This window comes from Nycticebus coucang, chromosome 8, assembly GCF_027406575.1.
Source record: "Nycticebus coucang isolate mNycCou1 chromosome 8, mNycCou1.pri, whole genome shotgun sequence".
Lineage (NCBI taxonomy): Eukaryota > Metazoa > Chordata > Mammalia > Primates > Lorisidae > Nycticebus > Nycticebus coucang.
The window spans coordinates 1,729,813-1,752,202 of record NC_069787.1 but is presented as its reverse complement, the minus strand read 5'-3'; the positions used below and the strand labels follow the sequence as shown (position 1 = coordinate 1,752,202).

At 55.0% G+C, this 22,390-nt stretch overlaps 1 protein-coding gene across 3 annotated transcripts; it reads left to right on the top strand.

Annotated features, from left to right (window-relative positions):
- Window positions 1–3,636: 3,636 nt before the first annotated feature.
- TPRA1 (transmembrane protein adipocyte associated 1) lies at window positions 3,637–19,433 on the top strand. Of its 3 annotated transcripts, none has more exons than XM_053600112.1 (11): window positions 3,637–3,775; window positions 11,953–12,079; window positions 12,197–12,329; window positions 15,473–15,559; window positions 15,653–15,725; window positions 15,844–15,923; window positions 16,872–16,982; window positions 17,111–17,171; window positions 17,274–17,376; window positions 17,521–17,601; window positions 18,699–19,433. In XM_053600112.1, exons 2-11 carry the CDS (start codon window positions 11,970–11,972, stop codon window positions 18,964–18,966), a joined length of 1,107 nt encoding a protein of 368 aa, XP_053456087.1. In that variant the 5' UTR covers window positions 3,637–3,775; window positions 11,953–11,969; the 3' UTR covers window positions 18,967–19,433. The 3 variants fall into 3 exon arrangements, with proteins under 3 accessions (XP_053456087.1, XP_053456086.1, XP_053456088.1); XM_053600111.1 differs by lacking the exon at window positions 3,637–3,775 and adding an exon at window positions 3,984–4,272; XM_053600113.1 differs by lacking the exon at window positions 3,637–3,775 and adding an exon at window positions 3,984–4,272 and having other exon boundaries at window positions 17,095–17,171.
- Window positions 19,434–22,390: the final 2,957 nt, after the last annotated feature.

Genomic DNA, 22,390 nt, shown 5'->3' with positions numbered 1-22,390 from the left:
TTCAAAGCTGCCTCCAGAATCCAAGAGGCCTGCACAGCACTGTGCTTCCTTTTCTGTGAAGATGATTTGTTCTTTAATTTGTGAGGCATGTTCTAGTAGGCTCTAGACAACTTGACCCCTACAAACTTCACCAATGTGGCAAGCCCCCAGTTCTTCAGAGGGTTTATCTTTTACCTTCTGGAGCACATATGTCTCATCAACAGCTTCGTTTACGTGTCGCCTATTGCTCATCCAGCCTGATTAGCAGATGTACCAATATAGGGGACCAGTGCAACATTTTGTAGAATGTCCTGATGGCTCAGTCTCCTTCAGATTCTATGGTGGCAAAGGACAGGAGAGTTATCAGTGGCCTGGGGCAAGACCATATGTGTATACTGTTGTTTCTCCCCATGAATACAAATAATTCCTGACAGGGATAAAAAGAAGGATGGCTCAGAGTCCCTTAGGCCAAGTTGATCTGTTCTAGCAACGACACCTGCATAGCACCTGCAGTCAGAGCTGCAGACTGAGTTTGAATGAGTTTGCGGCAATCCACTACCATTCTGTCTCTCTTTTCAAAGGCCAGACAGATGAATTAAACAGGGATATGGAGGGGTATACCCGTGCCCCTCAACTTGCTTTTGAACTTCAAGGGTGGCACTAATCTTTGCCACTTAAGTGATATTTATTTTCATTTGCTATCTTGGCTGGGGCGGGTGGTGGTGTTTCAGGGGCTTTCACTTGACTTTTACTATGATAATAACTCTTACTCCACAGACCCAGGAATTAGCATGGCTATTTGCTAGCTACTCAGTATACTGTCTATCCTACTCATATACTCAGCTTTCCCAACGTAAGTTTGAGAATTTGCCACCATGCACTTACATCGGCAGCACTGTACAAATGGCTCAGTAAAGTTTCATAACTTTGGTGTATCCATGTCTCATAGCTGTGTTCGTGTTGACAAGTAGCAATGTCTTGATGAATGGCCTTCATTATTGTTGCATGTTTTATTTTTATTACTATTATTTTTGTAGAGACAGAGTCTTACTTTATCGCCCTCGGTAGAGTGCCATGGCATCACAGCTCACAGCAACCTCCAACTCCTGGGCTTAGGTGTTCTCTTGCCTCAGCCTTCTGAGTAGCTGGGACTACAGGCGCCTGCCACAACACCCGGCTATTTTTTTGTTGCAATTTCGCAGGGTCCGGGTTTGAACCCTCCACCCTCGGTATATGGGGCCAGCGCCCCACTGACTGAACCACAGGCGCCGCCCAAGGAAGGCATTTTTATGATATTCAGGACATCAAGAGTAATTATGAGACATCTCTGATGGCTATTCCAGAAAAAGAGTTCCAAATTGCTTTGAATGGTGGACTAGACACTGGCATTGGTGCATAGCTTCCCAAGGGAAATGCGTCAAAAGGGACTGTAGTGATACTCAGCAATGAGGTACCTAGTACCTTTTCTAGGATGAGTTTGTGAACTTAATTGTCAGATTTTGTGTGATGATTGCATTCCTTTTGCTACTGATAACTGAGCACTACCATATGGTCTCTGTTATTTGTGGATTGCTATCATCCCCATGGCTATCAGGGGTCACACTTCTTCTTCTTCTTTTTTTTTTTTTTTTTGCCTGGGCTGGGTTTGAACCTGCCACCTCCGGCATATGGGGCCAGCACCCTACCCCTTTGAGCCATAGGCGCCGCCCGAGGGATCCCACTTCTGTAGCAGCATCTCCTATTGTCAGTTATGGGCTGGAGAAGATGCCACCCCTGAGCCTGCTGTAGTGTGACAGTCAGATCTTTGTTTCTTTTTCTTCTTTTGAGACAGAGTTTTACTCTGTCACCCTGGGTAGAGAGCTGTGGCATCATAGCTCACAGCAACCTCAAACTCTTGGGCTCAGGTGATCCTCTAGCCTCAGCCTCCCAAGTAGCTGAGACTACAGGCCCCCATCACCACGTCTACCTATTCTGTTTTTAGTAGAGATGGGGTCTTGCTGTAGCTCAGGCTGGTCTTGAATTCCTGAGCTCAGGCAATGCACCTGCCTTGGCCTCCAAAGTGCTGGATTATAGGCATCAGTCATCTTGCCCAGCCAGATAAACTACTATTTATTGAACTCTGTCCTGTGTGTTGGGAATACAGTATGAATTAGCTGTTGCCCTCAAAGGAAGAGAGGTGAAATACACGCCATCAGTTATTCCACAAATACAATAAAGTCTGAAAGAGACCTGCTGGCTGCAGTGGACCTACAGTGAATTGCTTACAGTTTCACAATGGGGTATTCTGGGTCCACCTGAATTTACAGCTTAGTGGGGCAGATAGAACTCAGGTCATACGGGGTACAAAATTCAAGAGCTCAAAATGCAGAATTGAGTGTTGCTATAGTGACAGAAAACTCCTCCAGGCCCAACTCCTCCAAGAAAGATAAAGGGTAGAAAGCATAAAAGAAAGATAAAGGGTAGTCAGTAGGCTCTGTCACACATGTCCCATGACTACTCCTTCACGGCACATGGTGGGGGGAGGGGACCGGTAGCTTCCTGTCCCTGGAGGCAGAATTGGTAGGCAATTGAATGTGAGCTGGAGAGATGTGAATTATTTCCTGGCAGAACTTGAGGGGCAGGGAGTGACTCCCCTCAGGCCTGCTCATGTGTTCAGCAGCCATCACAAACACAGACATTGCCCAGCCTCTGCAGAACACAGACACTGAAACTTTGAAACTGTCCCATATAAAGTCCCGGGGAGAGATACCAATGGCCTGGGGCAAAGTCCTGTTATGTGTTTTAGAACAGAACCCAGGTGAACAATGGGGCCCAATCTCATTCCAGCCCAACTGTATTATCATGGGGTGTGTATCTTGGAGTGACTGTAATAACTGGGTACCTACAATTTGCAGCAGGACTGAGTCTGACTCAGTATGCTGCAGAGAATACAGTGCATTCCGCGGTGACACTGAAATCCTGGTTGGGGGAGATTTATGACCGCCAAGGAGGCAAGTAAATGAATAGTCAGGGGAGAGAATTATGATGCTTTAAGGGAAATAATGGAGAATTGTGGGACAGGGACTGGACAGCTGCTCCAGCGAGGCTGAAGAGGAGGTAACAAGGAGCCTGCTGTGCAGGGGGACAGATGTGGACGCCCAGAGTCAGGCCTAGTACATCCAAGGAAAAGAAACAGAAACCAGGGCGGAGGAGACTGGATCTCAGAGTAAAGAACCCAGCACAGATGGGGAGTAGGGGTGGGGGAGAGTAGGGGTTGGGGGTTGTAAGGAGATATTGGGGTAGGCACCAAGAGCAGGGGCAACCTAGGAGAAGACGTTGTAGAAGTTGCCAGAATAGGTGACGTTATAGATGGGAGGTGGTTGTCACTTCCTAATTGTGTGGCAAGTTCTTTAACCTCTCTTAGGCTCCTGCCCCATAAAAAATGTCTAATAATCACATTGCAGGGTTGAGAGACGCACTTGAAACACCGCCGGCACGCAGTAAACGCCGGCGCGCTTTGAGGGTGGCCATTCTCGCGGTTTGGCGTGCTGCGACGCGTCGCGCAGCGGCAGGGATTCCCCGCCCCGCCTTCCTCGCCCAGGTGACCAGAGGTCACCACTGAGGGCGCCCGAGGCGCCGGCACGCGAGGGGCGGCCCTGGAGGCTCCGCCCCGGACAGTCCGGCAGGCCGGAGCCGGGAGGTGGAGTGCCGGCTTTGGGACTCTAGTCGGTTGACAGCTACCGACAGCTGGAAGGCACCCGGGGCTAGAGGTGGCGCGTCCCGGCCCTGCAGTCCGCGAACCAGAACGGCTTTCCAGGTGAGAAACGCAGCGGCTCTCGTCTTCGCCGCGCCTTCGAGCTGTCTCTTTAAGGGGTCAGGCGAGCCGCCCCGCCTCTTTGAAATCTGATTGGTCTCTCCCGCTCTTTTCAGTGACGGTCCGTTCTTATAGGCTACTTGCGGGCTGGGGGGCGGGCCTGAGTGCTTATAAGTAGGGACTGTGGCTGTTTTTGCAGTTTTGGCTGGACGAAAAGGACGTTACTGCTTTCCAGTTCGCCGCTGTCGGGAAGGGTTGTCTGGTGTCCTAGGGGTCAGCGGGCCCGGCGCGCCGACTGCTTGTCGCTTTTCCGGCTTAACTCCCCGCCCCTCATTTCCGCGGAGTTGGCTGCCCGCGGCTTTTGCGCGACGCTGCCTGCTCCGCCACCTCCTTCGGGTGTTGGAGGCCGGAGTTCCGCGGCCTGTGCTGGGGCCGCGCACCGAGCAGCCGCAGATGGGCGGCCTGGGCGGCCCGGCCTGAGTGCAGCACTGGGCTATAAGGTAAGGAGGGGACCCTCGCCACGTCTCCTGCCACAGCAAGAGAGGGAGCCCCATCTGTCACTGCGGCATGAAGCTTTACGCCTACGACTGTCCCCGGGTTTTTCTCCAGGGACAGGGGAGCACTCAGGGCGCCCCTCAGGAGACAGGCTGGAGTCCGTTTCAGAAGGCGAAGGGCTCTGGGTGTGAGGAGTCACAGGAAACGGGGACCCAGGGAAGTTGCTCAGGGAACGGGGACAAGTATGTATGGGGCAGGGTGACCACACAGGGCCGCCGCCAAGGGCCCTAGGCTGGGCTGTGACAAGTGAGCAGGAGGGCTTCTAGACCCTTCGGCTGAGGCTGTGCAGGAAGCCATCTGGGCTTCAGTGTCCCCGTCCACAATTGGGCTGTCAGGACCAGCCTCCAGCCTCACCGTGGCCTCAGCAGCCTGAAGAGGCCGGGAATGCTGTTCTGGGGCTTTACTGTCCCACGAGGAGCCATCTCAAGGGCTCAAGGACTCTACTTCCACTGGATTTGAGGGAGGAGGTAGCTCTGCAGTGAAGAGGGGGCTGTGGAGTCCTCCCACTCCCTGGAGGTGCTTGTCTGAGCAGGGCAGGAGACTCATGGGCTCACATCAAAGTGTTTGTTGTGTCGGGTGCTGTACTGGGGGGATCAGTCACAGCACAGCTGGGGGAGATGGGCAGTGAACATGTGAACACTGGCTGTGGAAGACCCAGGCGAGCAAGCCGCCAGAGGCGCTAAGGAGGGCTTCTCGGAGGAGGTGATGGGAGGGCTGAGATCCCAAAGCGAAAGGAGGAGCAAAAGCGAGAGGTAGGGATCAGTTTGAGTGCTTGAAGAACAGGGTGAAAGGCAGTGGTTGAAGATAGATGGGGCACAGCAAAGCAGTGTGTGCATTGGTCAGATCAGATTGGCCCTGGAGGCAAGACGGACAGGGGCCCTTGTGTTTCCTCCTGGGGATTCCTGCTTAGGACAGTGTCTGTCTTCCTCCCAAGACAACAGAGGAGGGGCAAAGTGACTTGGCCTCAGTCCTACGGAGCCTCCCCAATCCTGTTTTGCTTCTAGGCTTTGAATGTTCCACAACCGGGTAGGGGTAGGACAGATTAGGGGGCATTACAGCCTCTCTCTGCTCTAGGTTTTCCAGGTTTTCCCATCTAGTAGCTCTGGGTGAGGTTTGGTTAATCCACTTGCACAGATGAGAGACCCAGAGAGGAGAAGGCCCTCCTCCAGGGACTCACAGCAGGCGCTGCCTTGTATGACCATGACCAGGGAGCTGGCATTCTGCCTCATAGGCCAGCCATGGAAGGTGGGAGGCAGGCAGTAGAGCATGGGGTGTGAAGATGCACTCTGGAATGTTAATGAGGTTGGGAGACACCTCCCAGAGGGAAGAGACAGTGTGTCCCAATTTCTTGGGTCCTGAGAGGTGTGGAGTTTCCCCAGGGGCCTCTGCATCCCACAGAACTCCTCTGAGAATCACCTGGCCCTCCCTTCTAGTCTGGCTCCACCTCTTCCTCCCTGCCTTCAGCCAGCCTTGCCACCTTCCACTTTTTCCTGAGTGAGCCAACCCTTGTCACTTCTGTCAGTGCTCCAAGGACAGGTGCTTGTCCCAGAGAAGACCTGTGAGCATGAGAGGAGTGGGTATATTAGACTATCTGTCCAGCAGAACTGAAGGCAGAGGTGGCTGGGGACCTACCCTCCTCTGCCTCTCCTTTCTTTCTCCACAATGGGGATGATGGGTCATTCCCTCTATCTTAGAGGCTGTTTCCAAGTGTAAAGCACTTAGCGTCATCTCTTCCTGTAGGAAATGTGTATTTTATTTTTTAATTATTACTTCAGTTATTTTATAATCTTTGACACACAGTGGCATTTCTGGTAACTCCAGTGTGGTCGGTCTTTGTACCTTCAGTGGGAGCCGCAGGGGCAGGACATCACTGGGAACTTGTTAGGAGCAGCCTCAGCGTGTTCACAGCCTGGGTGACTCCTACACACATTCCAGTCTGAGGGGCACAGCTCTAGATGCATGCAGCCTGGTGCCTTTCACCCACAGGTGGAGAAACTGAGGCTGGAGAGGGGCACCTGGAAAGTTGTTGACTGGGGACCGACAGTGGATTGCAGGCCTGGGAGGTGGCTGCCTTCTGGGCTCTGCACAGTGGGGACACCAGTTGGGAGGGCTCTGTGCTTATTCTCTGCTCTTCATCGTTAGCAGGGGTGTGGGTGCAGGGAGAGCAGCTGATACTGCCCCTTCTCCTCAGACCCCTCAGTCCCTGGGGCTACAAAAGGCCTCATGAACCAATTCTGTCCTCTCTTTTGTCCCCAGCCCCTCCTCTGGTAAGAAAAGCAGCAATTAATTACCTTTGTACATATGTTGCTTTTTTTTTTTTTTTTGAGACAAAGCCTCAAGCTGTTGCCCCGGGTAGAGTGCTGTGGCATCACAGCTCACAGCAACCTCCAGCTCCTGGGCTCAAGTGATTTTCCTGCCTCTGCCTGCCAAGTAGCTGGGACTACAGGCGCCTGCCACGACGCCTGGCTATTTTTTGGTTGTAGTTGTCATTGTTGTTTGGTGGGCCCGGGCTGGATTCGAATCTGCCAGCTCAGGTGTATGTGGCTGGCGCCTTAGCTGCTGGAGCCACAGGCGCTGAGCCCATATGTTGCTTTTGTAGACACTTCTCTAGTTTTGTTTGACTCTTTTAGCAACCTTGTTAGTAGGTGTTATTGTCCCCATGACCCTGGGGATGTGGGGGGAGTGACTCACGCCAGGTCACAAAGCAAGCTAGAAGTGGAACCTGGGTCTGCCCAGCTTGATAACCTGTTAGTGGGAAGTTTTCCAGTGGTAAATTAGATAAACGATGGTCAAACTGGCCTAATAAGCAGAAGGGGGAATTTTGTTGGGTTTTATAACTGAAAAGTCCAAGGGGGTAGGACTGGGCTTCAGGTGTGGGTGAATCCGGGGGCTGACATGAGTTCATCAGGGTCTATTTCCATCTGGCTCTCAGCTCTGCCCTTTGCTGTGTTGACTTTACTCTCAGGCAGGTCCCAAATTGCAGGATCAGAGTGGGGTCACTCTGACTTGCTAATCCCAGCAGAAAGAGAATGTTTCCTGATAATTAGAGCAAAAGTACAGGGCAGATTCTGACTGACCAGGCCGAGATTACGTGTAGCTCTGTGGAGCTGTGAAGGGGTGGAGTCAGCCATACGTAAACTTGACAGACTAGGGGAGCTGAGGTTTCCCCTCAGGAAAATGGGGTACCATTAGCAACTTGCAGGAACCTGGATTCTGGATGGGTAAAGCCAAGAGACACCCATCCTGCCTGCACACCCTGGACTCCACCTGGCTCCTCGCACTCGCCCACTGTGGTCCCTCTTCTTCCCCACTGGCTTCTGTGCTGTGAGGCACCTCTTAGCTCCTGGTGGCTGCTGGGTGCTTGGCTAGTCCTGCCTCTCCTGAGGCTGTTTGAGACTCCTAGGCCAGAGCCGGTGCTGGGGTCTTCCACCCTTGTCCTCATCACAGGGAGCGAGGCAGTGGAATCTCCCTCCTTCCTGCAGGTCACTTATGCTCTCAACTCAATGTCATGTCCAGCCGTTATCTCATACCATCAGAAGTCACACAGAAGGTGGCATACACCCTGTAGTTGTAGCTCCTCCCTGCTAAGTGTGGCGGCTTGGTCCTCACAGGGGTGCAGGATGGTAGGGTTCCAGACGTAACACCCTCCACAACCACACAAGATTCAGATCCTCCCATGTGGCAACTCCAGCCACTGGCTGGAAGCAGAACGGGTCACCTTTCTTGACTTTGGCCAGAGCTGCTCTGCCGGGCACTGTTGGCTGAAGGGGAGGATGATTATGCGTTTGGTGGACTGTCCCATACATTGTAGGACATTTGGCAGCTCTGGGTCCTATATAGGAAAAATCCATACCCCTCCCCTCCCGGTAGTCATCGTGTCCAAAAAGAGCATTGCTTCATGCTGACGTCCACCCCCAAAGACCACTGGCTTAAATTAATTGAGACTCAGTTTCTGGTGCTAGGGGTGGGTGGGGGCCCTTCCCTGACCATAGGTCTTATAGAGGGATCCTGCACAAAAGAGCAGCTTATTAGCAAGGAAGAAGGGGACAGTGTCTAGAGGGGACAGCATCTTCAGTGTCAGCATCAGTTGCAAAATATTCAGTGGCTCGGGCCAGGAACTACAGCCTCAGCTTTCCCTGGTCTCTCCCCTCACTGTGTTTGACCTGTCAGCTCCCCCAAAGCTCTCCCAAATCCCCCACCATACCATTGCCACTTGTGCTAGCCTCTGTGCTCCTGCCTGGACTGCTGCAGGAGTGCCTCACCACCTCCCCACCTCCCGGTCGCATCCCTCCCTCGCCATCCCCACTTCCTTCTACATGGAAACGGGATTCCACCACCTTGTAATACCCCTCTCACTGCACTTAGGGTGGAACAACACTGCACATGGGCACATGTATCTGACCTGCCCCATCAACCCTTCTGATACCACCTCCAGCTACCTGGGCTGCTTTTTGCACCTTGGACAGGCCAAGCCTGTTTCTACCCTGGCTCATTGGATTTGCTGTTCTCTCCTTGCAGTGTTCTTTCCTAGATTTTCCAAGCCTACCTCCTTCTCATTTATTTAGACCTCAGCTCAAAGGTCACATATTCTAACCATCCAGTCCAAAGCAATACCCCTTTCTGTTCATTGAAATTGAGCTTAGCTGTTGAAACAAAGTCAAGATAATAAAATAAAAGATTACTTCTAGCTGTTGCATGGCAGCCTGCGTGCAGACCGTTCCTGTGTCAGGGACCCAGATACCTTCTTGTCTCCCTGTTATCCTTTTATAGGGTTTCCATCTCACGGTCTCAGATGGCTGCTCTTGCTCACACCATCACATTCATATTCCAGCCAATGGGAACAGAGAAGGGCATGGCCTGAAATTGGAAAAACCTTATTCTGTTCGCGTCCAGTTGGATAAAACTTAGCCACAAGGCTACACCCATCTGCAAGGAGGCTGGGAAAAGTAGCCACTGTTCTGGGAAGCCATGTGCAAGGCAAAAATCCATGAGTTCTACTGTTAAAGGGAAAGGTAGATGTTGGGGGACACCAGCAGTCTGTACTTCATCTTGTCACTCTGTTCTGCCCTTCTATTTTCTTCTCTTTCTAGAACTTATCTCTAGATGTTTGCACTATAAATAAGAGTTTTATGCTACATATTTTGGTCTCTCCTCTGGAGGATGGAAATCCTATGAGGGCAGTGCCTTGCTGGCCATGTCTGAGCCCCTAGGCCTGTGCCTGGCACCCAGCAGGTGCTTGCTAAAGTGAAAGAATGCTTGGATGAAGGCTGGGCTTCCATGCCCACCTCTGCCCTCAATAGGGAACAGGGAGGGAACCAACTTCCTTCTTAGGATCCCTGCATGCCAGGCATATAAGATCAGACAATTAAGTTTGTGAACTCACCTGAGAAAATGTGCTATATACCTCATTGCTGAATATCACTATGGTCACCTTTAAAGTATTCCTCTCGGGAAGCTATGCACGGATGCTAGCACCTAGGCCACCCTTCCAAGCGATTTTTGAGCTCATTTTCTGGAATGGCCATCTGAGCTGTTGTCATACAAGGTGTGACAATTAAGTTCATGAACTTGTCACCATGCCCTTAAGGTAGCAGCACTGTACAGACAACTCAGTAAGGATTCACAACCTTGGCGTATCAGTGTCTCACAGCTGTGTTTATGTGGACATGTGATGGTGTCTTGCTAGTGGCATTTGATGATCATTTTAGAAAAAGAGTTCCAGAACTGATTTGAAGGGTAGACTAGGTGCTGGCATGAGTGCATAGCTTTCCAAAGGGAGCACTTGGAAGGTGACTATAGTGATTTTCAGCTGTGAGATATGCAGCTGTTTTTCTAGGGTGGGTTTGGAAATGTAATGGTCAGGACTCATGTATATCCTCATCTTTAGTACATCCTGTTGTCCTGGATGTTGCTGTGACATCCTCTTTCTTTAGATGGGGACGAGATCCCAGAGCTGGTGGTGAGTGGCCTGTTGGAGTGTCCTGAGCCCCGGCCCTCCCAGGCAGAAGTGGCACTGGCATTTCATGACTCAGACAAGTAGGGCAATGTCCCTAAGTCCCCCCAGTGCCATCTTGGGCCTGCTGCTGCTCAGGGACAGTGTTAGTGACAGCATAAGCAGAGGCTTCTGCTGCCCTGCCACAGACCACCTTGCTGATGGGCATTCAGCTCCCTGGGCTGCTTCTTGCCCAAGGGGACATCTGGGCCTTAGATATGTCAAGATGTACCTATGAATCTTGGGTGTGTAGCTTGAATTGCCACACGGCAAACAGATCTGTGTCCTCACCACCTCTATGAAGGACCAAAAGTGGGCATGCCTCCCCGCACAGATGCCTCCCCCCCTGCAAAGGCACCCTTGTCCACGTCTGTACACAGGTCATGCGCACGCTGGCTCTTGTGCCTGGCTTCAGTCAGCGTCACGTCTATGAGACCCAGTCATGTTGCCTGCAGTAGCAGTCCATTTTTCTTAGTGCTGCTGTGTGTTCCCATCCGAGCCTGCCACCGTTTACACGGGCACTTTGCCTGTGTGTGTGGAGCATTTGGCTGCTCCCAGCCCGGGGCTGCCATAAGCAGCACTTGTGTGTTTCCATCCAAGTGCAGATGTGGTGGGGCATCAGGCCAGTCTGCTCAAATCCTCATTCTCAGTGTTGGCACCTGTTAAGTCCTGGTGTCTCGGGCCACCTCTGGCTTGCCTTGCCCTGGGCTCTCCAGAGCTCCCTAAAGAAGTCCTTGTTTCTGTCCCCTAAGAGTCCTCTGACCCAGGAGTCTGTGTCTTGGTTTTCTGGCCACTCCATCAATACCCCAGACCATCCGCTCTTCTGTCTTCCATGCTGGACTCTTGAACCCCTGTACTTGGATTGTCACATGTGCACCTGGCCTGTGGGTCCACCCTGACTCTACAGTGCCCAGCAGCCTTGCCTTTGCAGAAACAGCTCCGCTGCCCCTCCTCCTCAGTGTCTGCTCTTCTCCCACGCCTGTCTCCACGTGGGGACCTCCTGTGCTTCTCCCAGGTGCAGCTCAGTGCCACCTCCATTTATGTCTGCCTTTCCAGGGTGGCAGCAGAGGGACACAGGGGCTTGAGGGTCCACCTGAGGGGTACACGAAGCCCAGCTGTGGCATGTAGCAGCTATGTGGCCTCCTGTGAGCCAGTTGGCCCCTGCTGCTGTGAGCCCTTCCCATGTGCAGGCCCTGTTGGACATTCTCCACATCCTCCCTCTCACTGTTGTCAGCCACTTCTGTGGGGAGAAGCAGGCACGGAGAGGACAGAAAGTAGGGGCAGTGCTGGGAACAGAGCCCCCAGCCTGTGCTCTGCCCATTGCCTCTTGGGCCCCTCCAGATGGAAGCTCCTGTTGCTGCACCTGGGGCACAGTGGCACTCAGTTAATGGGGTGGCTTTGTAATTGTTTGAGGGGTCATGACATATAGCCCGAGCTGACTGTGTAGAGCCCCACTCACCTCCCACCCAGTGAGCCCAGAGCTGAGCTGTGGGGGTGGGGTGGGTGCTCCTCAGGTGCGGTCTGTGCAGCCCCTCTGCTGTCCCCCTGGGAACCTGTGACGCAACGGAAGGAGAGCAGTAGCCCAGGCTGCACAGCCCCCATGCTTCTCACCGTGCTGGCTCTCACCCCTTAGGGCCAGCTGCTGGCGGGATGGTGATTTGGGCCAACGGGAGCACAGTGTTGCCCCCACCCCTGGCGCCAAACATCAGTGTGCCTCATCGCTGCCTGCTGCTGCTCTATGAAGACATTGGCACGTCCAGGTAAGGAGTCTCGCCTGCTGGGCAGGCCAGCTGTGTGTGAGTGGGTTTTCGTGGACTGTGCTGGGCTGGGGGCGTTCACAACCTCCCAGTGAGCCAGCCCCTGTACCTGTTTGCTAGGGTCCGGTACTGGGACCTCTTGCTGCTCATCCCCAATGTGCTCTTCTTCTTCTTCCTGCTCTGGAAGCTGCCATTTGCTCGGGCCAAGATTCGTATCACCTCCAGTCCCATTTTTATTACCTTCTACATCCTGGTGAGTTCACTCCAACCGATAACAGAAAACCCAAGTCCAACTGCCTTAAGCGCCAGAAGGGAATGAACTGCCTCTGTAATAAAGTCTAAGCTTCAGGGATAGCTGTATCCAGGAGAATAAATGGTGCCGTTAGGACTGTCTCTGTCTGCATCTCTGCTCTCTTCTGGCCATAACTCACATGGGTTCTCCTTATATGGGGGCTGCTACGATCCCGCCTGTACCAGCTCCAGAGGACAGTACCTCTTTTCTGATGGTGCCAGGGTAGACCTGCAGTTTTCTCTCATTGGCTCACCTTGGGGGCCAATGCTCATCTCTGAGTCAGTCACTGTGGCTAGCAAAGAAAGGGGTACTTTGGAGCTGAGAGGGTAGGGTTAGCTCAGCCCACAGAGACTGAGAGAGGTGAGTGGTGCCTAAAAAAATTAGGGAACTGGTACTAGAGGAAAGGAGAATGGATGCTAGATGGGGGAAAAATGCTCACTGCAGCATCCATCCATCCATCCATCCATCCATCCATCCATCCATCCATCCCTCCCTCCCTTCCTCCCTCCCTCCCTCCATCCATTCTGTGAGGCTTATTTGGAGCAGACTGCTTGCCTGCTGGGAGAGCCTGTATTCTCATCACTCAGTGGTCTAGTGCATGCTGCCTGGGAGGGGCCAAGGCTGTAGTTGAGAAGGTGGTTCCAGATATGAGCTGTCCAGGTATAGGCAGTCCAGGGGCAGGCTGTCCAGGTGTGAGCTGTCCAGGGGCAGGTGAGCTGTTCAGGTACAGGCTGTCCAGGTGTGGGCTGTCCAAGTGCAGGCTGTCCAGATGTGAGCTGTCCGGGTGCAGATTGACCAGGTGTGAGCTGTCCAGGGGCAGGCTGTCCAGGGGAAGACTGTCCAGGTGTGAGCTGTCCAGGGGCAGGCTGTCCAGGTGTGAGCCATCCAGGTTCAGGCTGTCCAGTTGTGAGCCATCCAGGGGCAGGCTGTCCAGGTGTGAGCCATCCTGGGGCAGGCTATCCAGGTGTGAGCTGTCCAAGTGCAGGCTGTCCACGTGTGGGCTGTTCAGGTGCAGGCTGTCCAGGTGTGGGCTGTCCAGATGCTGGCTGTCCAAGTGTGAGCTGTCCAGGGGCAGGCCATCTAGGTGCAGCCTGTCCAGTTGTGAGCCATCCAGGGGCAGGCTGTCCAGGTGTGAGCCGTCTAGGGGCAGGCTGTCCAGGTGTGAGCTATCCAGATGCTGGCTGTCCAAGTGTGAGCTGTCCAGGGGCAGGCTGTCCAGGTGCGGGCTGTCTAGGTGTGAGCTGTCCAGGTGAGGGCTGTCCAGGGGCGGGCTGTCCAGGTGCAGGCTGTCCAGGTGCAGGCTGGTATACGTGTCCAGCTCCTTCCCTCATGCTTTTCTCCCCTGCTTAGAGGCAACGGTGCCTCTTAGATGTCACTACCTGAAGAGCTGAGTGGTTCCCTGGTCCCCTGTTGTGGTCTGGCTGAGAACCTCCCAGGTCAGAGGGTGGGCAGTGGGCAGTGGGCGTGAAGAGAGGCAGGCAAAGGTCTGGGGAACCTGGAGGCTGTTGGTGGAGGCCTCAGAGCCCTGGCAAACTGATGCTCCTTTCCCCTGTGAGATGGTGGTGGGCAGGGCTCCGAATGGAGGCCTGCTTTCTTACCTGCTTCTCTTCCACTGCCTCTCTGACCATTTATTCCTTTAGATATTTACTCAACAGATATTAAGCATCTACTGTATGTCAAGCAGGGAGAAGGGACCCAGGACTAATGCCCAGAAGCATACAATAGGGCCCCTGCCCACTTACTCTAGGGAAGAGTTTAGGAGGCAATGATAAGAGTGCATTCAAGCAAATTGCTCTGAATCTTGGCCAAGCTGCTGTGTGACCTTGGGCCAGTGGCTTAGCCTCTCTGGGCCTCAGTGCCCCACTGTGTAGTATGTGTTAGATCTGTGTTAGCCTGTGGTGCTCTTGTTGAGCACCAAGTGGGACAGCTTGGCATACAGTAGGCATGTAGCAGTTTGTTTGTATAGCTTGCCATGCTGATACAGTTCTCACGACACAAAGGACATGTTCTTTTGGACATGTAGGAATCTGGGCACTGTCACTTTTATGTGTTAGGAAACCCAACCGAAACTCACAGGGGCAGTGGAAAGGTACTGACTGGGCAACTGGGTAGTCCCAGGGCTTCACGCCTCAGTGATGCTTCTGGGCACCACGTCCATCTTCCTAGCTTGGGTCTCCCCGATGGGCCTGCCCTCCAGCAGTCTCTGCTCTGATAGCAGCAGCAGGACCCTCCTGCCCCAGACTTGCATCCCCTCCTTCTGCCTGATGTCCTGGGCCTAACTTTCCTTAGACTCCCCTGGGCTCCACGCCCAGCCCTGAACTAGCCCTGGGCCAGGGGAATGGCATATGTGAATGGCCAGCCTTGGGTCACAGGCTCATCCCTGAAGCCAGGAGTCGGAGGTCATCCTCAGCTGGAACCACATTAAGGAGAATGAGGAGGGAGAAGAAGAGGACGGATGCCAGGACAGAGCACAGGGACTTCTGTGAAACCTGCTGGGCTGGTGGCTCATCCAGAAGTCTCTTGGCCTCCACCCCGTGGCCTTCTTTCACCCAGTCTCCCATGTCTTGGAATTAAAACCACAGATATGAGAATACTAACTGCACATGTGTACTCAGCCCTTCCCGGGGGTCAAGGCACTGCTACTCTGTTAACCCCCTTCCCCTCCCAACAGCAGAATGCAGTGGTACTGTTTTCATCCCGTTTCCAGATGAGGGAAACGAGGTGCAGTTACTTGCCGGAGGTCAGGGCTGGGAAGCAGCAGAGTTGGGGTCTGAACCCAGCCTGTCTTGCTCCACCGTGCTCTCCCTGCAAGCCATCCCCAGGGCGTCAGTGCCAGCTAGGAGCCTGGGGCCTCTTGAGAGCAGGCCCAGCGCTCAGGTCACCAGCGGTTAAGGGCCTCCCAGTCTGTGAGCCTCACTGCCTGGAGCCCACTTCTTGTCTCCTTGTCCCCACCCGACCTGACACTTCTCCTTTCAGTGTTTGCCTTGAGATCCTTTGTTCTTGAGAAACCAAGGGCTCCTGCAGGTGTGGGGGCGAGCGTGCTACCTTGCCATCCTCGTTGCGCGTTCCCTGACCAGCACACCACTCCCTCCCTCGCCCGCCAGGTGTTTGTGGTGGCGCTGGTGGGCATCGCCCGGGCTGTGGTGTCCATGACAGTGAGCACCTCGGACGCTGCGACAGTTGCTGACAAGGTGTGGCTGGGCTGGCAGATGAGGGTGGCTGGGCCTGGGGGTGCAGAGTGGGGTGCTGGTCCCTGGCTGAAGCTCTGCCCACTCTGTGTCCAGATCCTCTGGGAGATTACCCGTTTCTTCCTGCTGGCCATCGAACTGAGTGTGGTCATCCTAGGCCTTGCCTTTGGTGCGTGTGCTGTGGGGGCTCTTGGACCGGGGATGACATTCCCTACTGCCCTTCTCTGGCTGGGGGCTAGCCCTGACCTGGTGGGGTTCCTGCTGACTGGCCACCATGTGTCTTCCAGGTCACCTAGAGAGCAAGTCCAGCATCAAGCGGGTGCTGGCCATCACCACAGTGCTGTCTCTGGCCTACTCTGTTACCCAGGTAAGAGGGTGCACAGGGAGAGATGTTCTAGGGGGCCAGGAGGTGGGTGGGGCGACCACTGCCTCCAGTCCTGGGCGAAGGGTGGGTGGGGTGACCACTGCCTCTAGTCCTGGGCGATGTTCCAAGTCACTATCAGGTTCAGGGTGCTCAAGCTTCAATGCTGTCTGAGAAGTCACCCGGGTGCTTGTGACTTGGATGTGTTCTGGGGCCTCCCCTGGAGATTTGGGGGTGGGGAGTGAGAACAGGAGGCTCAGACCTGCTATTTTAATGAGCAGCGCAGGTAGGGAGAATGCAGGTCTGCAGACCATCCTGAGGAACATGGGGGCAGAGGCTACACCTTACCTATATCTGATCCCCACCCATAGGACTCAGCTTACCACTGGACCTGTTCTGGGGGCTGGAGTTGGGTGGGCAGGACGTGGTCAGGGAGCAAGCTGGGGCAGGCACTGAGGGCTAGGGGCTTGGGTTGGTGGAGAGCTTGAGGGCTTTGCTGATAAGGTGTGCCTGGGCCTGCTGGCTGAGCAGACTGGGGTAGGGGAGACCATGACTGGGGGTGCTGGCCCCCAGCTGACTGCTACCCCCTGTGTCCAGATCCTATGGACACAGTGGGCAGGGGCATCCCCCAGGAGGGGGCCTTCCAGTTGGCAGGAACCTGTGCCAGGCTTTCCCTTTTTTTTTTGGTAGAGACAGAGTCTCACTTTATGGCCCTCGGTAGAGTGCCGTGGCCTCACACAGCTCACAGCAACCTCCAACTCCTGGGCTTAAGCGATTCTCTTGCCTCAGCCTCCGAGTAGCTGGGACGACAGGCGCCTGCCACAACACCCGGCTATTTTTTGGTTGCAGTTTGGCCGGGGCCGGGTTTGAACCCGCCACCCTCGGTATATGGGGCCGGCGCCCTACCGACTGAGCCACAGGCGCCGCCCAGGCTTCCCCTTCTTGCTCCTGCAGGGGACCCTGGAGATCCTATACCCCGATGCCCACCTCTCTGCGGAGGACTTTAACATCTACGGGCATGGGGGCCGCCAGTTCTGGCTGGTCAGCTCCTGCTTCTTCTTCCTGGTGAGAGGTCGGGTAGGGCATCTGGAGTGGCTGGGTGTGGCAGGGGATCGGATGCATAAGTTCTGGGTGCGGGTCTTGGCCAGGCTCCCACCCCCCACCGCGTCCTTCTCAGCCCCCTGTCTCTTCAGGTCTACTCCCTAGTGGTCGTCCTGCCCAAGACCCCGCTGAAGGAGCGCATCTCCCTGCCCTGTGAGCGGGGACTCTGGGTGGGAGGGGGTCCAGGTGACACCCTGGGCTGGAGGGTGGTGGGTGGCGAGGCGGGGGCAGCCCCTCACCCCTGCCTGCCCCCAGCGCGGAGGAGCTTCTACGTGTACGCGGGGATCCTGGCGCTGCTCAACCTGCTGCAGGGGCTGGGCAGCGCGCTGCTGTGCTTCGACGTCATAGAGGGGCTCTGGTACGCGGGGCGAGGGACAGGGTGGACCGCCGGGCAGGGGGCAGCGGCTCCGGCTGGGGGTGGGGGAGGGGACGGAGCAGGGTGCGGGGCAGGATGCCGAGGGCCCGCGCTGACCCCCGCGCTGACCCGCCTTCTCCGCGCCAGCTGTGTGGATGCCACCACCTTCCTGTACTTCAGCTTCTTCGCGCCGCTCATCTACGTGGCCTTCCTGCGGGGCTTCTTTGGGTGAGTGTGGCCCCTGGTCCTCCCCAGCCCCGCGCCGCCCCGAGCTCCGAGGGCCACTGGCGCCCCCGTGTGGCCGCCGGCGTCACCGCGCCTCCGTTTCCCGCTCGCTGCTGCCTGAGCGTCCACTCCTGGTGTGGGCTAGGGCCGGTGAGGACAGGGCAGGCGGAGGGAGTGTTTTGCCCACACTTACACGTGTACATGCACACAGACATATACATTTCACCACAAGAATGATGGAGGCCACACACATTGCTCTGCATTGCTGCTTTGTATTTAATAATACCTTAGTTTACTCAGCCAGCATTTTATTGAGCACACACTGTATACCAGACGCTGCTGTAGCCGCCAGACACGGCACAGAGCAAAGTGAGCACAAGTCCCTGCCCTCACGGAGCATGTACTCCAGCCAGGAGCACTAGGGAGGGGCAGTTTGGGGAGGCAAGTCCAGCACTACCTGAGTGTGGGTGTGCAGCTGTGCACCGGCAGTGTCTAGGGGACTGGTGCGGAGATGTGTGAGATTGGGATCCTCCTTCAGGCTGCTGGTGTGGCAGGAGTGAGGGTGTTTGTCTCCCTCCGTTTTCCCACCTGCCAGAGCTATGGTGGGGAGGGTGATAGGCCTTCTGCTGGAGTACACTTGGGAAAGGGCTTAGAGGTGAAGTAGTGAGAAGGGCCAGGCGGACCCCAGCCCAAGCTCAGGTCTGCACACAGAGCCTGGGATCTTATAAACTGGGCACATTGACTCCCCTTTGGAGAGGATGGAGGGACCAGGTGAGGGTACAGTGGGCAGTCACATGTGCTGAGGGGTTACTGGACCAGGACAGAGGCCGCAGTCAGTGTTTCCTGAGCACTTTGGCTCGAGTACCAGCCAAGGCTCATGATGTACCTCTGTTCACCCAGCCCTAGGGGCTCACATGGCCAGGAGGAGAGCCAGGTTCAGTGCAGTTTTGTTGGACTGCAGGGTCATCCAGTGATGGGGCCTCTGAGATGGGTGTGAGGCAGCTGTTAGTGTCTCTGTATTTGGTGTCTCATTGCCTGAGAGGGAGGGCTTTGCCTGAGTCACACAGCAAGGCTCCCCTCCCCACCCTCCCACCTGTTAGGTCAGAGCCCAAGATCCTCTTTTCCTACAAATGCCAAGTGGACGAGACCGAGGAGCCAGATGTGCACTTGCCGCAGCCCTATGCCGTGGCCCGGCGGGAGGGCCTGGAGGCCCCGGGGGCCACTGGGCCCTCAGCCGCCTGTTACTCCAGCACACAGTTTGACTCGGCTGGTGGGGTAGCCTACCTGGATGATATTGCCTCCATGCCCTGCCACACCGGCAGCATCAACAGCACAGACAGTGAGCGCTGGAAGGTCATCAATGCCTGAGAGTGGCTGCCTGGGTCGATGGCCTGATTGGGGTCTGTGGAGGACGGTCCAGAGAAGAGACCAGCAGGCCCAGAGTCCCTGGGGGAGGAGGGTGAGGTTGTAGGACCTTCTGTGGGTGGCAATCCTGTACTGGCCCTCTCTGTACCCCAAGTATGGAGACTTTATTCCTCACTTGGGACCCCAGTTCCCCTTGGCCACCTCTGCTCTTGCTGGGCACCCTCCTGCCCCTTCCATCTGCCCTCACCCTGCTCAGCCACACAGCCCTGACTGACCTCCAGGGCTGGGATGCGGGCACCTCCGCTCTCTACCGCCCTGGTTGCAGGGCTGGCCGGGTCCTCCTCACCCCTCTGCCCCATCCCTGTGGCACTTTGGCCTTTTCAAAGCCCACCATGGTTAAAGTGTGTATATTTTCTTGATCTATTTTTTAATAAAAGGGAAAAGGAGCAGAGGTATTGATGTGGAGATTTTGCAGGAACACTGGGTGTTTCCTTTTAGGAGTTTGGGAGCTGGGGATGGGGGGGCAGGGGCTCAGGGGTCCTGTTCACTCATCTGAGGAGCAGCCTCCATTCCCAGCCTGAGCTGGCTGCTGGGGAAGTGGAGAGAAATGGATCCTAGCTGTTTCTCCTCACTGAGCCCATTCAGTGGGGGAGGCAAATATGGAAAGAGAGAGCTGCCTTTTTCTTTCTTTCTTTTTTTTTTTTTGAGACAATGTCACTTTGTCACCCTGGGTAGACTGCAGTGGTGTCATCATAGCTCTCAGCAACCTCAGACACTTGGGCTTAAGTAATTCTCTTGTCTCAGCCTCCTGAGTAGCTAGGACTCCAGGTGCCTGCCATGACACCCAGCTAGTTTTTTTCTGTTTTTAGTAGAGATGGGGTCTCGCTCTTGCTTGGCTGATCTCAAACTCCTGAGCTCAAGCCGTCCACCCACCTCAGACTCTCAGAGTGCTGGAATTACATGTGTGAGCCACTGTGCTCAGCTGAGTACAGCCATTTCTTTTCTTTTTTTTTTTTTTTTGAGACAGAGTCTCACTGTGTCACCCCGGTAGAGTGCCTTGGTAGAGTGCTGTGGCATCACAGCTCACAGCAACCTCAAACTCTTGGGTTTAAGTGATTCTCTTGCCTCAGCTTCCCAAGTAGCTGGGACTACAGGTGACTTCCATAATGCCCGGCTTTTTTTTTTTTTTTTTTTCTTTTAATTGCAGTTGTCATTTTTTAGCAGACTGGGCCGGGCTTGAACCTGCCAGTCTTGGTGTATGTGGCTGACACTGTAACCACGGAGCTACAAGCACCGAGCCAGTCCTGCTGTTTCTGTGAGCCAAAGTCTCCCTGTGGTACCAGAGAGCTGGGGTGTGGAATGAGCCCCAGAGGTCCTTGTCCGGCTTGTGCACTGTCACCTGGGCCACTTCCCCTTCCTCAGCTTTAGTCTTACTGCCTGTGAAGTAGGGGTGAGGAGGCCTATCTTGTAGGGGTTTTTGTAAGGATTAGAAAATAGGAGCATGGGGGGCTAGTATATGGAAATGCATAGTAAGTCCATTATCAGCTTTAGCCTCCAGAGTAGTGCTTGGCGCCTAGTAGGCCCTTAGCTGATAGGATGCTGGGCAATGATGTTCATGGTAAGAATGGGCGTGGAGAACCAACAGTGAGTCCAAACAGAGCGTGAGGTAAGGGGAGAGAGGCCCATGTGCCCGTGCTACTGCCCTGGCACCCAAGTTCTGCTTTGAGCCATTGGTAGCAGGGGGCTTGCTGCCAGCAAGATGGTTCCTGCTATCACAGAGGTGGGTCCTACCAAGGGCACAGCAGAGCTGCACAGCACAGAGCCCAGGGGAGATCTCAGCCTGGACTGAGCACCAGGCTGGTGCCCATCTCAGCAGCTGCCTTTGTCAGGAGGGAGCCAAGGGCAGGAGCCCAACACGGTCACGCCTGTTAGGCTGACGTACAGGATCCCTAGGCTCTGGGGTCCAGGGCACCATCGGCAGGCAGGGGAGCAGGTGTAGCCCAGGAGCTGGCCTCCTGGCTGCCAGGGCTCCCTGGGGCTGCCTCCATGTGGTACGTGTTGTTGGGGCCTCACAGCTTGTGTAGAAGCTGGGCAGGCAGGGAGGGCAAGTCCACGGGGAGTTCAGAGTGGGCAAGTGCAGAGCACCAGGTGGGGAAGATTTAAACGTCAAATCCCAGGCTGCGTTCCGTGTTGGAGGCCTTTGACATGCGTGTCTGAGCTGTCCTAGGTCAGCCTGGGCTTGCTGGGCATGGTTGCTGACAAAGTTAGCAGCCAGGTCAGCAGAAAGGCATCAACACAAAAGAGCCCAGCAGCCTGCTTTTTAATTTTATTTTTAAATTAAAAAAAAAAAGGTAATGTATGTACATGGCAAAAAAAAAGAAAGAAAGAAAGAAAAGAAAAAGGCTCAGGCAGTGCAGTGGAGCGGGCAGTGGAAAGGTGTGACATTCAAGGTCCTTGTCCCCTCCTGGAAGCACTGTCACAGATCTTTCCATCAGCTTCCCATAAACAGAGCTTCTTCCCATTCGGAGCTTCCCTGCCTTGGAGACACCTGGGTCAGGCCACAGCCCAGTGCCCTCCCTTCAGAGCCCTGTCACCTCTGTTGTTTGTGGCACCTGGCGGAGTGAGTGCCCATGATGGAGTGGTGAATGGCGCAGGCTGTTCTGGTGAGAGCCTGGTGAGGGGAACACTAGTATACCTGGTGGCCGTTTATGAAGTGTTCATCCGATCCCCTGTGCTGAGCTGTCTACTGTGATGCCAGCCTGGGAAGCATTGTCCCCTCCCCGACCAGCTGTCGGAGCAGAGGCCTAAACCTGAGCTCCATGGAGCGAGCTTGCCCCCCTCCTGATGGTGAGGGCAGCCCCCTGTTGGAGCAGTTAGCCAGCGTCTCCAGCCATCTCCAGTGATGCATAGGCTGCCTGCGCCTGCCACCAGGATGTCAGACAATGTGGCCCTGAACCTGTCAGCACACAGCCTGCCGGGGGAGAGCACACGTCCTCCTGTGCTCCCTGGAGGCCTGTGTGCACCCTTCCGCCTCCCCCAGGGCAGATGACAAAGATGGGGCCGGCCAACCAGAGGAGCCACCGCTGAAGGGCCAGGAAGTGATGCCGCAGCGTGAGCGGCCCTTTCCTCGGTCTCAGAGTGAGTAACAGTGCGGAGCTGCCTTCCCAGCTCTGAGTGGAACAGGAGCAAGTGGCCACTGACTCTCCCCATGGCCCTGCAGTGGGACTGGGGCATCCTGAACTGTGGAGGAGTCTTGGGACTGGAAGCCGCGCACGGCAGTGCAGCACGCTGGAAGGAGCCCACGTCCCTGCTGCTGCGGTATGTGCAAAGCAGACGGGCATTCTGCTTTCAGATGCCTTTTGCACTGTGAGAGAGATTAACAGCGTCTTGTTGAAACCACTTTGGATTCTTCTTAGTCACAGTTGAA

What these genes read in the sequence shown, in the direction of transcription:
- TPRA1 (XM_053600112.1), top strand. Translation starts at nt 11,970, where the DNA reads ATGGTGATTTGGGCCAACGGGAGCACAGTGTTGCCCCCACCCCTGGCG. An exon ending in GACGTCATAGAGGGGCTCTG is followed by an intron (nt 17,377 to 17,520) that starts GTACGCGGGGCG and finishes TCTCCGCGCCAG; the next exon opens with CTGTGTGGATGCCACCACCT. An exon ending in TTCCTGCGGGGCTTCTTTGG is followed by an intron (nt 17,602 to 18,698) that starts GTGAGTGTGGCC and finishes CCCACCTGTTAG; the next exon opens with GTCAGAGCCCAAGATCCTCT.